Consider the following 13,633-nt stretch of genomic DNA (forward strand, 5'->3'; position numbering starts at 1 on the left):
CAAACGTATCTGCTACAGAATTAAATCTACTGTACATGAAATGGTGGAGAAGTTACATTTATTATTTCAAAACTGTCAGAATCATAAAACGTTATCTTCTTTCTTCTCAACCCTGTTATGCTGTGAAATGTCCCTCTTTTTTAATGTTGTAATTGTAATTAATATGTTGTGGTGAAATATTATTTGACAGGTTGTTTTTGCACTGACCTTTTGTAATATTCAACTCTGAATGTTAAGGAACAGAGTTGAGTGTATCAGTTTGGCAAAACTAAAACAAAGGCTTATTGCTAATAATGATAAATAACTATTGGAACATTGTACAACTTTATTGACATATTGACTGGTGGAAGCAGACACAAATGGCACCTTTTCCTGAGAATGACCCAAATGGTTTAAACAATGCATGAATGGGCTTTACAGAAATTTTGTCATCTTGATACAAAGGATACGTCCATGAGAGCAATCATGCTTCTACAGTTCTCACGACTGAAGCCCTCAGTATTTATGTCCTTGTCTGTAAACAGCAGATCATTTCTTGAAGACATTAGAAAGAAAAACCACAATTATACTATATAGTAATCTTCAAAGATACGTACATTTAGGCACCACCTTGTTCAAGACATCTTTGAGGTCATTGGCTGAGATCTCCATTTGCTGTAAGACACAAGAATAAACAGAAAGTCAGGTGTAATGTTTATTACACCAACAAAAAACTGTAATGATATGGCTGTTACCACTGTTACCACTGGCATGGCCAATTACCGGTCCCACCCCACCACCATACTCACACTCCCCCCAGCGCTCAGTGGCTCCCCAGTACTCACGTCCCCCGCGATCTGCTGGAAAATGGACAGGAACTGCTGGTCCTCCTCACTCTCTTCCCCAGTCGAAGCCGGAGCCGGCTGATCAGACATGGGAGTTGTAAAATACATATGTGAGAACTGAATTTATTCTCTCATTTTCATGTGAGAAGCCAAAGAAACTGATCACTACTAGATAAAAAAAGTTAAAACAAAGATGATGTGCTCCTTTTTCTCAATAATTTGTGCTGATTTTACTTGGACAACACTGCCCCTTTGAAATAGGAGTCAAATAAAGTACTAAGAAATAACAGAATGAATTGAAACCTTTAAAATATATATTATTAATTAAATTATTTGAAGAAAATTGCTTGCCTCTGCAAAATATGCCTTGCCAAGAGGTTGCAATGTGGTTGCTAAAATGTAGTTTTAAGTGTGTTTCTTAATTGTTCTGGCTTCATTGTAAGGTGGTTTTAAGTCCACTCCAAATCTCAATGATATTCTGGGGCTGGATTTACTAAAATCTTCTTAAAAGTTATGAATGTCTTAAGATAAATTCTGACAAATATGTAAAAATGTTTTTTTTGTGCTATTCTTGAGAAGTTAAAGTAGCTTTTTGCCTGCATATTACCACAATAATCATTTGTTGCGATTGACTTGACAAGAGTTCAGCACTGGGCATATGACGTACGTATAATGTAGACATATGACTGAAGCGACAACACTGAACCCGCAGCCTCGTGCCACGGCATATAACGCAGTACTCATTCCGTATCTCAGGGAACTGAGGTTACGTTTGTAACCGAGTACGTTCCCTTTCGATACTTCACTCATACTGCTTATGGGGAACAAATTAAACCGCGCCGTGCCACTGTAGAGAATGACAAGACTTATCTTGAACACCCTGGGGTCCAGAGGATAAGTGAGAGGGCCGGAGTCGTCGAACCCTTGACGCTACACTGCTAAGAGGGAGCTAGCTCCCTGGAGGTGGTATGATGACGAAATCTGCTAGAGGCCATAGTATCAAACCGAAAGAACCCGAGCATGCAAGGTCGGGATATCCAAGTTATAGAATCTGGCAAAAGTGGATGACGAGGACCAGCCGGCCGCCTCACAGATGTCCTTGATGGAGACACCACTAGATCAGGCCCATGAAGAGGCCATCCCTCTAGTAGAGTGGGCTTTTACTCCTATGGGGCACTCAAGGCCCATAGAGGAGTAACATAGAGCGATAGCTTCAACTATCCAACGCGAGAGGCGTTGCTTTGAGACCGAAGACACCTTGGTGTGGCCACCAAAGCAGACAAAAAGCTGGTCAGATTGCCTGAACGGCTGTGACCGCTCAATGTATATCCTCAAATCCCTCACTGGGCAGAGTAAATCCAGCTCTCGCTCATCTGACAATGGAGGCAGAGCTGAGAGGGAAATTACCTGTGCTCTGAATGGCGTCGAGAGCACTTTAGGGACGGAGCCATGCCTGGGTTTTAAAATGACCTTCGAGTCATTGGGCCCAAACTCAAGGCATGCAGGGCTCACCGAGAGGGCCTGCAAATCGGCAACACGCTTGACTGATGCTAGAGCAAGTAGCAGAGCGGTTTTGAGCGTTAGGGGCCGAAGGTCAGCTGACCGCAGTGGTTCAAAGGGAGGTCTTTTGAGTGCTCCAAGGAGCGTGTGAAGGTCCCAAGTGGAAACAGTGAGAGGACGTGGGGGCTTCAACCGCCTAGAACCTCTCAGGAAATGCACAATGAGGAGGTTTCGACCCACTGATTGGCCAGCAATAGGAGCATGAAATGATGCGATGGCTGCTATGTAAACCTTGAGTGTGGAAAGGGTGAGACCCTTGTCTAGACGCTCTTGGAGAAATGACAAGATCAGAGATACGTCACACTCAACAGGGTCTTCGTTTTGTGCTGAGCACCAGTCAACGAAGACTAACCATTTCTGGGCGTAGAGGCGTCTTTTAGAAGGGGCTCTTGCCTGAGCAATGGTGTGTAGCACGTCCCCGGGGAGGCTCAGAGGCTCCCATCGAGGGACCATACATGCAGAGCCCAGAGTTCTGGATGTGGATGCCAGATTGTCCTGACCTCGCACAGAACACCCCAACCCAGGTTGGACGCATCTGTTGAGAGGTCTGCTAGACAGGCCTGGTTGACCCTGATGCGAAAGCGGGCGTGCTGCCAAGCATGAGGTGGGGCCCGGAGTTTCAGCCATTATTGCAGGGGCCGCATTCGTAGGAGGCCGAGCTGTAAAACTGGGGAGGCAGAAGCCATCAGCCCTAGCATCCTCTGAAAGAGCTTCAGAGGGAAACAGGCTTTGTTCCTGACAGATGCCGTGAGCTGCTGAAGTACCAGAGCGCGCTCTGGTGATATGACCGCCCTCATATTGACTGAGTCGAAAATTGCTTCCAGGAACGTAATACGTTGGCTGGGGAGCAGTGAGCTCTTGGCGAAATTGACCCTGAGTCCTAGGCACTCTAAGTGGCTCAGCATCTGTTGTGGTCTAGCTCGGTTCGTGACTGGGCTAGAATGAGCCAGTCGTCGAGATAGTTCAGAATGCAGATTCCCATCTGTCTCAGAGGGGAAAGTGCCTCGTTCATGCACTTCGTGAAAGTGCAGGGAGCTAGAGACAGCCCAAAGGGAAGGACTGTATATTGGTAAGCCACACCCTCGAAAGCGAATCTCAAGAATCGTCTGTGATGGGGGGCTATCTGAATGTGAAAGTAAGCATCTTTCAGGTCCAGCGAGAAGAACCAGTCCTCGGGGCAAATCTGCGTGAGGATCTGCTTCAATGTCAACATCCTGAACTTCCGTTTCATGAGGGAGAGGTTCAGGTGTCTTAGGTCTAAGATGAGTCTGAGACCACCATCTTTCTTGGGGACAAGGAAATAATGGCTCATAGCCCTTCTCCTGAGAACCATCTACTGAGCTGAGAGCTGCAGAGGAAGTGCGTAGGCGGGCCGAGTAGGGGGCGTGCCACGACATTGTCAGCTTGGGGGGCCCCACTCCAGATGGAGTTCCTCAACGGCCTTGGAGAGGATGCGGAGAAGCTCGGCATCCATCCCAGCTCTGGCGTCGATGGGCTCTAGTGACGGCAAGTGGGCGGGGTCAGAATCACCGGCCCAGTCCTCCGTTTTAGAGTGACATGGAGTCGTCAAGCGGCTCATGCTCCGATCCGCCAAAAGAGACAACGTTGCTTGCTTCAGCCGAGGGACGCTGCTCTGGGCATGAGACGAGGACAGGGAACGGCTCTCTCATTGGAGAGGGTGAGGCACGCGGGTGCTGAGCCAGCGTGAGCTCACCCAAATCCGGGCTCTGAGCCCCTCTTCCCCACTGTCTTTTCCTGGCCGGCTCGCGGGTGAAATTAAAGAAAGCGATCCGCGAGCGCAGAAAGGCGAGACTCATGCTCTCACAAAAGCAGCATGAAGTCTCAGTGAGTGCAGCCTCAGCGTGGGGTTTACCCAGGCAGAAAATACACTCACCATGGCCGTCGTCATCATGCAAAGGGGCTCTGCATATGCCACAGCTGTGGCGCGGCATGGCCGCCGCCGTTAACACAGCGTTAGAAACGCTCTTTTAGAGAAGCTCTTTTGTGATCACCGGATGGCGGCAGGAGATCGCTGAGAAGCGGCCGGAAGCGGGAAGCGGGTGGCCCGAGAACGGCGCTTAGAGTGGCTGTCTGCGAGAACGCTGCAGGCATTCGGCGGTCTCAGCTGGTCTGCTGCGGTGCCTCTTCGATGGCGAGAGCTCGTTCCAGGCGAAGGTGTTCAGCAAAGATCCAGCGAAGTGAAGTCGTCGCTGAAGGAGTAAGATCTGATTTCTCTGGCGATTGCCTGCTTATATAGCCATTCGCCCCGCCCATTTTGGCGGGCTTTGGCGTGCTGCATCCCCACAGGCTCGCGCAGCTTTGCAGCGCTGTCATTGGTTTAAAAAAGTTTACAGATTAAACCAATGGCAGTGCAGTTGCACTGCGTTATTGAAAAAAAGCTTCATTATCGAGGAAAAAAGGAGCTTTTCCACATACGCAGTACTCGTTCCGTATCTCAGGGAACTGTTGGAGCAATTCGATATAAGCCAAGAGGAAACTGGTTATCCTTCGCTGTAAACAAAATGTCATACGTATTCCACTGGATGCCTCTTTCTGGTGAACGCGTGTACGACAGTTAGCAGAACTTAGAGATCATGGTTTCTAAAGTTATAAATATGGATTTTTTTTTTTTTACACAAGCACATCGCTTCACTTCAGGAGGCCATTATAAACAATTTTCATTTTTGGGTGAACTACCCCTTTAATGCTCAGTGTATTTTAAATAAACAGCCTGTCTGTTACATTCACTGCAGCGCATTTTTCTTGCATTCTCTATCTAAAATGAATGTACCCTATGCATGGCTGCTCGTATGAAGATTTTCATAATTGTAAAAATAAAAATCCCTATTTGACTCATTTTTATAGAGTTTCAACTGCGTTTAAAGTCTAGCAAAAATAAAAATAAAAGTCATATCATGAATAATCATGACCGATCACCGTTTACATTATCAATCAGAAGTGTCGCTTGAAGCAATCCTGCACATATCTAGTAATGATAATGTGTAGTTAGTTTTATGTTCTAATGCTTAATATTTGAAACAACCAAATAAATTAAGCATCTTACTTCTGGGGATTTGAGACAAGTTGGAGGATAAGGACTTGTCCGAATGTTTCGTGAATCCGGCTCCTCATCTCTAGATATGGCCGTGTCCCTTCTTTTTATATCAATCTATTGGATTTTACTACAATTTTCATTAGATGTTGTTGTACATCTGTCTTCAAAACTTGCAGCAGAGTTCGAAACTTAGGGTTAATAGTTTGGTACTAATCGTAAAAAAGTCATGGCTTAGCTGAACTCAAATTTTTCAAAAGCTTTTAGATGATCAAGGACTTACCACTGGATGATCAGCTTCAATCCTGTTCTCTATCTCCCTGAGAAGAAACCAACAAACACTGGTCACCACAGTAAACAGCATCACAACAGGTCATCAAAGAGCTTTCGGGGAGCCGTCTCATCATGTAGGTTTTCTTTCACATTTGAGCTTATTCTCCAGTAAGTCTTTCAAGCCAAATTATCAATTGTTATTCTGCTTACATCAGCCATGTAAACATACACTTTTTTTTTTAATGATAATCGAGTAGGAATTACTCAAACTTACCATATGTGAGTAATCCTTAAAATATGACTACTTAAATGTATCATTAAAAGTTAATTCACTGTATGATAAAAAAGGGAAATAAGTTTGATTTATGGTTACAATGACTATCACAGGACCAGTTAGATCACATCAAGAAACTGGAAATCATTTTTAACATGATCCTTGTTAAAATACTCTGATTCCTTGTCTTCCACCAGCATCATCAGTATTCCTTGGAGAACATCGGCAGTCCTTTGTGCGTCCCTGTCTTCCTTGCAGCCGAAGTTGAATTGTGCTTCACAGTGGGCAGAACTGAAAGGAAATGTTTACCGGAGGGTCCCAAAATGTGCTGCTGCTTGTCCTAAAAAAGATTCCATTACAGCCTCGAACTGGGGCCGATTTCTTCCAGCTCTACAAATCAAATTGTCATTAAATTTTTTTGTCCTTGTGTCTTTCCACCCCTTTTCCCAATTGTTTCCCATCCCCTCTGTACCGAGATCTCAATCAGGTAACAATGAAGTTAGCTTGCATTCATGTGATAATGTAACCATGCTCCTTTGTTCATAAAATAATGCTCATTTAATGTGCCCTTTTGCAGCCATTATAACCCACTTCTCTAACAACTGCTTTCAAGCAAAGTGTTTCAGATGTTCTTCAGCAAGACAAGATTTAACGTAACAAAATACTACTACAAAAGGCAAACACCAGAAAAATGTGGATGTCAGATCAGTGTTACGGATTCAATTTTTTGCTGAGCCCTGCACATGACATGTGGGGGGAAAAAATGAAATTTATTCCAAAATTTGTTAACTAAATTAAAACAAGTAAAATGAATTAGTACTACACAGGAATTAACTTGTGCCAAAGATATCTTATCTATTTTTCACCCCCCACGCATGTGCATGTGCATACATGAAAAACATTTTTTTTCCTCATAATAAAAATATATGTTTTCAGGCATCATTTACACAGAATACGTTTTTCAGAGCAAACGATCAAACTCATCCGTATAGCACATTTCTACCTCAAAAACGATGAAAAAACAGCACAGTGGAATCCAAAAACGCATTCTGTGTGAACGGCCCCTTAACCAGCATTTTTATTTCCTTAAGACTATAAAATATGAAAAGATGTTACATTTTCAGGGAAATTTATATTATTTGTTTCTTTTTTTATTTTGTTTCTCTAATAAACATTGAGTTTAAGGATGTTTAGACATTTTTTCTGAATAACAAGACAAAAATACTGATTAAGCGGTGCGAGGAAAAACCTACTCATTGTACAATCGAAAAAGACCAACAAACACCCCTACCGTCCCTTCAGCTCTCACTCACTCAGAGGTGTTCCTCTTTTCAGAGAAGACGCGGAGGATGAACTCGCCTTCCTGGTGCGGCTCGTAGGTGGAGGGAATGATGACGTACTCCCCGGGGCTCAGACGGAAACGCTGGGTCACCTCGCGCAGGTTAATGTAGGCCTTGGAACGAGCCTTAGAGTTGCTAGACATGAAGAACTCCTTCTGCATGTGCTGCTTGTTTCCGTGCATCTGACAGACAGACAAAAACAAAAAAGGAATCTGTATCGAGGTATGAAGACTCCTCTAGACTCCTCTGATCAACAGTGACAAAGGAGTTTATATTCTATCTATAAAACACATGTAAAGGAACTTGTTGGAATGCTAAACAGCTATGAACAGCATGTTATCCACCAGCCTCGAGTCCAAACATTCATTGTCTTCATACCTCCTTTGGAACCTGTGGACAAATGGAAATGAGTTGAATGCATTATCAAGCTGCTATTTGTGTAATTTCATGCTGGTAATGACAGGATAAAAATGCATTATGTATATTATATTTTAAATACGGTGTTTGATACCTCATAGATGGAAAATCCAATAGTGAAGAGATTTGCACCCAACTTGCGTTCTCTACGCCTGTTTTTCTGCATTAGAGCAACAACAAAGGTGCAAGCCACTTCATCATCCTCCGGGTCATCATCTTCCTCCAAGAGACGCAGGCGGTATTGTGGATTTGTCCAGAACGTTTCTATAGGAGACCACACATATTATATTAAAGCCATTATTGTCTTCTGTGAGACTTCCTGTTTGTTTTTTTAATGTGTGGAGCACTTTTAGGTGCATGAAAACTTACATATCAATTAAATGTACAATTAATATAATAATAAAAAGAAAATATTCCAGTTTCAGTTCATTAAAATAACACCCACCTGGATAATTCCTGCATCCTCCGGCAGAGCATCCTCTAACCCAGCGTCCCTCATTAACAGACACGGTCCATTTGTGCAACTTGTCGTCCTCCAAAGCATCAGGGGTCAGGTTGCAAATCTCAATTTTGGTGTAGTTTTTCTTAAAATCCTCAAATGACATCCTACAGGGGGATGACGAAAGTTCAAGCTTTCTCTAAGTGAATACCTTCATCATAAGGAAACGTTTGAACTCACCAGAATTCTCCATCGTCAGCGTTCTGATGCTGAAGTTTCTCTTTTTCTCCTTTAGAGAGGGTTTCCCACTCTTTTGAACTGCAGTAAAAAAAAAGAGAAAAAGCAGAGAAAAAAAATGATTGTAATAATTGAATACCAACATCTGCTTTTTAACCCTGAAAAGACTGGCATATGCTAAATTGTAAGTTTATTCAACCTTTAGAAAAAAGTAAGATAAAATTGCATATAAGTCATTTTTGTCATATTTAATACATTAGGGTTTTATGGCTCGTTATAGTCTGATATAAGAAAATATGGAAAATATGAAATTCTGGTAGTCTGTAATGTAAATCATTAAATCATTAAAGCACCTTACCTAGATTAAATGCATATGAATATCAGTTGTCACTCTATATCTCACAATAATATGTATTTATAACTAAAAATCTGTAGTTTTTATTGTATGGGGGCAAAACATACAATGCAATGCAGTACAAGGATTACTGAAATACAAATAAACTAAATAATAATAAAAAAATGCCATCTATACAGTACACATTTCCATACAGTATATTTTACATTAACTTAGATAAAAGTATATATTTGGAATGTATTTGGAATATATATTGATATTTGGAATGTTTCTATTTTTATATTTTAGTTTAGTTTTTTATGCTTTAGTTTTTTCACAACATGAACTTCAACTTCTGTGTGCTTTATTAATACTGATAAAGATTTCACAGAAAAAAAAGACACATTACGTGACCTAATGGTGATCATTTTTACGATCACACTAAAGGGTCTTAAAAAAATAAACTTTTTTTTTAGCATAACATTTGTCTTCTGTCAGATTTCAGAATGCATGCAGTAGATTGTGTGCAACAGATTTTTCAGCAACATTTTGAACATGCTGATGATAAAGGGGTCTTAGAAATATGCATATCAAATATGACACAGTAGACTTCACAGGTTTCAATTCAGGAATAAGCAGATACTCACTTATCGCTCCAAGGTCCGTTCCATTCGACCTGACCCCAAGGGTTACGCAGACGCACCAAACGAACTTTAGTCTCCTTCTGTTGGGACTGTTTACACTGCAGACACAAAACATCACCAATATCATCAGACACTACCAATATTATACTTTATAACAGAAGAAATCATCTTAAAAGTATCAACTAACAGAATCTTTACCTCCTCTACAGCAGTAACAGAGTAGGCATGACCCTTCACGAGTCCTGTTGTAGTACGAGTTTCAAAGCGAGCTGGAACCAGGGACTGTGGGTAAAAATTCAATTGCTTTATGGAAGAATATGATGATTTGGGCCAAAAGTTATCATCAGTTTTATAATAAAGGTTATTAAGCTGCTTCTTCTGCCTGACTCACATCAATGGAGCAGCCCATGAGGGAGCCTCTCTCCAGAGCTTTCTTCATGATCTTATAAAGCTCTTTAGGGGCCTCCTTCATCTCATAGAATTCAGTCACTCCACCAGTGAAGTCCTCCATCCCCTCAGCAGTGTTTCCACCTTTAAGAGCCTCATAGGAACCATGAAGCCTTAACAGGAAAGCGTATATATATATTATGTTTGTATTCCATTGGCATTTCATCATGCATCACCATTTCATAAATGTAATATGGGATTTTGTGCATTGGAATATACCAAAACATTTACTGATATGCATTTGGTGTTACAGAGAGATCCTTTCGTTCACAAAATTAAGCGCCTCTTAAAATAAATATCATCTAAGAATTCTAAGAAAAAAGCCACAATTCTAAGATTTTAGAGGAAATTTCTTGAAATGCAAGAAATTATGCCAGAATTGTGTCATAAACTATCTAACTGTCATAAAACATGCAAAGATAATTGCTTACTTAGCATAAGCTTTCTCCAGCAGAGCACTCCAGAATTCATTTCTTTCAGCCGACTTGGTGAACACCAGCTGGTTGTTGAAGGTGGGAATGCGGTCATCAACAACGACATCCACCCAGTCGCCATAATGCCAGAACTGAGGTGGAAAGCAGACATAGAAAAACAGAAAATCAGACATAATCAATTCAAAAGCTACTTTTCTCAATGACACCGACCTGGAAATGGAAAATTCCAGCATAGCCTTCAGAGAAGCTCTGCTCTTGAGGTATAACACGATACAGCAGCTTGTCGTTCAGAGTCAAGGATGCAATGGCTGCAAGCAACCAGCAGTCTCCTAAAATGAATAGAAAATAATATGTCACATCAGTGGGGGATATTTAATACTGTACATATAGACCTATTCGCAGTAAAACAGGGGCCTACACTGCTGAGCTCTGCATTTTTACACTGTCCAGGGCAACATGCCAGGTTGGTAATCTGCCCTATGTTTTAGCAAGCTTTGTGTCTTTGGTCTCTTTTATTGTGCATGTGGCGTCACAACAATAGAAAGCGCTGCTAGTTGGATTCCTTTCCAACAGGGAACACAACACAATATGGAGGGGTCCCACTGTACTGCAGGTCTGCATATAGGGGGCCAGAGAGGTGCTTACTGCCATGAAGTTGCAATTTGAGCCTATAAACACTACCCAAAGATCATTTAAACAGTCTATAACGATAGTGTGTCAATGTGTTCAAATGTTGTCTTACCCAGGTCTCCCTGGCAGATATCTGTCCTGCTAGCGCCTCCAACAATGAACTGTGGGTTATCACATATCTCCTGCAGGACACACATCACCAAAGAGTTTGTTTATAACTGATTCAAGAGCTTTGGGATGTTACACACAGATTCACAGATGCAAAGAGTGAGACTGTTTCTGATTATTTCTGAAATCAATGGATGGATGGACAGACTAGTTGTCACATGGTTTTAAGTTAGTATGGAAGTATGTTTCCACCTCAGATTAATTATATTGTAATTGTCTATTTCTGTGCAAATTTTATTTCTTGTAATTGTGACTTTATATATCATAATTTCACCTTTATTTCTCATAATTGTGACTATATCTCATTTTGACTTTTCACAATTGTTTTTTTTTTATTTCTCACAATTTCAGTTTTATATCTCAAAGTGTGACTGTATTTTCCACGATTGTGACTTTTTATCTCAAATTGATTTTTCTCAAATGCGACTTTATACCGTATCTTACAATGTGACTTTCATTTTTCTTAATTATGGTTAACATTTTGAATGTTTCTTGTAATTGCGACAATATATTTCACATGACTTCATTTCTCGCAATTGTGACGTTATATCTAACAGTTTGACTTTACTTCTCACAATGTGAATGTATTTTTTACACTTTTGCGACTTTCTATTTTGCAATGCAATTATTTTACATAATTGTGACTTTTTATGTCACAATGTGACTATTTCTATCAATTGCAACTTTATATCCCACACTGTAACTTAATTTTTAGCATTTGCGATTTTTCACACCGACTATTTTGTAAATTTTTATTTTGTCACAATGTGAAGTTTTTTTGTAAAGGTAACTTTATACTGTGGCTATCATTTATCGTAATTGCGATTTTATATCTCACAATGTGAATTTTATTTATTTTGCATTTGTGACTTTTCAGCTCACAACGTGACAGTTCCTTGTAATTGTGACTTTATATCTCAAAATGTGAATTTATTTTGCTATTTGCAACTTTTTTTATCTCACGATTTGACTATTCCTTGTAATTGCGACTTTTAAAGCTCACAAATTTGATGTTATTTTTTCTCAATGGCAACTATATTTCACAATGTAATTGTATATGTTGTTAAATTATTGAAATATTAACTTACTCCATCAGCCAGCACTTCAAGGAAATATTTTTGCTTGGCATAACAACAAATGTTAATTTGTGCATTTCATAAATTCCTTTGTGCTTCATAATTAACTTTACTAAAAACTCATCAAATACTCCTTAATATGCTATTATTTTGTTGTCACCAAAGATGAATGTCTAAACCAAGCTTGTATACACACATGTTAAGAAAAGTGACACCTAGCCCCCAAATATTTTTCCAATATGCTCTCTAAAATTGTTTGCCATCTGAGCATTATCACTGTCCATGAATGTGTACATTTACAAGCATATAAATACATTTTACAAGCATATAAATACAAGTCCCATTAGTAGAGTTGCTTCATAAATCCAATTTGCCATTTCCACATCCCACCTATGTTAGTCCCAGTCCAATCGAACTGACATAGGCCCTCTGCCTCCTACCTTGGGACGCTTCCAGACAATGTTCTTGACTTTGTTGGACTTGTGGCCCAACTCTTTGAAGCCAAGGGAGTCCACAGTGGCAGGGAAGGATTCATCCTCAAAAAGGGCCTTCTTCTGGAGATACTCCTGCTTGAGGGTGTTGTAGTCCTGGCCACTGAAACGGATGGGTTTGCTCAGGGATCCTTCGCCATCCCTTCTCTCTCTTTCACGGATTAACCGGTCGCAAAAGAAACCAGATGGTGTATAGGGCATCTCGTCTCACTGGGACAGTGTTTTTTAGGGATTGAAAATACTGGCTTTTGCCACCACAACTTAAATCTCACAAGCCAAAAATCCCTGGCATAAATTCAAACAGCTGAACTCTGATTGGTTGTCCTGCTATATGATGCACCTTTCATGCAGTCAGGGAATAGAAAACAGGGTTAGAAGAAAAAGACAACGTGTGAACACACTCCTTTTACGTGCACAAATATGTACACACAAACACACCTGCATACATACACAAACTGCTACAGTCTTCTCTTTGGACTGCTCTCATTGGCTGACGGACAATGAGTATTGGGCGACAGTTGTGCTCTCGTGCCGCCATTGTAGGGTGACACAAAGGAGAGCAGCCCTGCAAAGAGAGGCCAGTGAGATGGCCTACCTCAGCAGAAGGCATTCACAGCCTTTAAACCTGTTCTCAATAGAGTTCAGCATTAAGCACTCTCAGCATAAAGACAGCAGGCTTGACCTAACTTCACAAAACTCACTATATTATGTCACTTTATCAATTTGGATAATTAATAACCCTCTTTTGTTACCACAGCTGTTGAATGTTCACTTGTATCATACAACAGTGTTTCGTTTGGGGTCGCTAAGATTTTTTTAATCAAAAGTACAGTAAAACAAAAATATTGTGAAATATTACAATTTTTAATTGTATTATGTTAAAAAATGTATTTATTCCTGTGATGGTAAAGCTGAATTTTTAGCAGTCTTCTGCATCACCGGTGCTCAAGTACTATTTTTTTTTTTTTATTACACATTTTTGTGTTTACATTT

The 13,633-nt window shown here is 40.7% G+C and overlaps 1 protein-coding gene across 3 annotated transcripts in view; it reads right to left on the minus strand.

Annotated features, from left to right (window-relative positions):
• Positions 1–13,286, minus strand: part of LOC113060520 (calpain-3-like) — a 16,609-nt gene extending 3,323 nt beyond the window's left edge. Inside the window, exons 1-16 of one of the 3 annotated variants that reach the window (XM_026229493.1) lie at positions 12,590–13,286; positions 11,018–11,087; positions 10,486–10,604; positions 10,273–10,406; positions 9,786–9,954; positions 9,593–9,676; positions 9,398–9,492; positions 8,420–8,497; positions 8,186–8,346; positions 7,835–8,004; positions 7,702–7,713; positions 7,297–7,505; positions 5,720–5,756; positions 825–902; positions 597–654; positions 441–514 (exon numbers count right to left, since the gene is read on the minus strand). In XM_026229493.1, coding sequence (XP_026085278.1) covers positions 441–514; positions 597–654; positions 825–902; positions 5,720–5,756; positions 7,297–7,505; positions 7,702–7,713; positions 7,835–8,004; positions 8,186–8,346; positions 8,420–8,497; positions 9,398–9,492; positions 9,593–9,676; positions 9,786–9,954; positions 10,273–10,406; positions 10,486–10,604; positions 11,018–11,087; positions 12,590–12,841 — 1,800 coding nt within the window. In that variant the 5' untranslated portion in view covers positions 12,842–13,286. Of the gene's footprint in view, positions 1–440; positions 515–596; positions 655–788; positions 903–5,719; positions 5,757–7,296; positions 7,506–7,701; positions 7,714–7,834; positions 8,005–8,185; positions 8,347–8,419; positions 8,498–9,397; positions 9,493–9,592; positions 9,677–9,785; positions 9,955–10,272; positions 10,407–10,485; positions 10,605–11,017; positions 11,088–12,589 lie in introns of all 3 variants that reach the window. The other 2 variants (XM_026229492.1, XM_026229494.1) reach the window with 2 other exon arrangements.
• Positions 13,287–13,633: the final 347 nt, after the last annotated feature.

Source organism: Carassius auratus, chromosome 42 (assembly GCF_003368295.1).
Source record: "Carassius auratus strain Wakin chromosome 42, ASM336829v1, whole genome shotgun sequence".
NCBI classification, from domain to species: domain Eukaryota; kingdom Metazoa; phylum Chordata; class Actinopteri; order Cypriniformes; family Cyprinidae; genus Carassius; species Carassius auratus.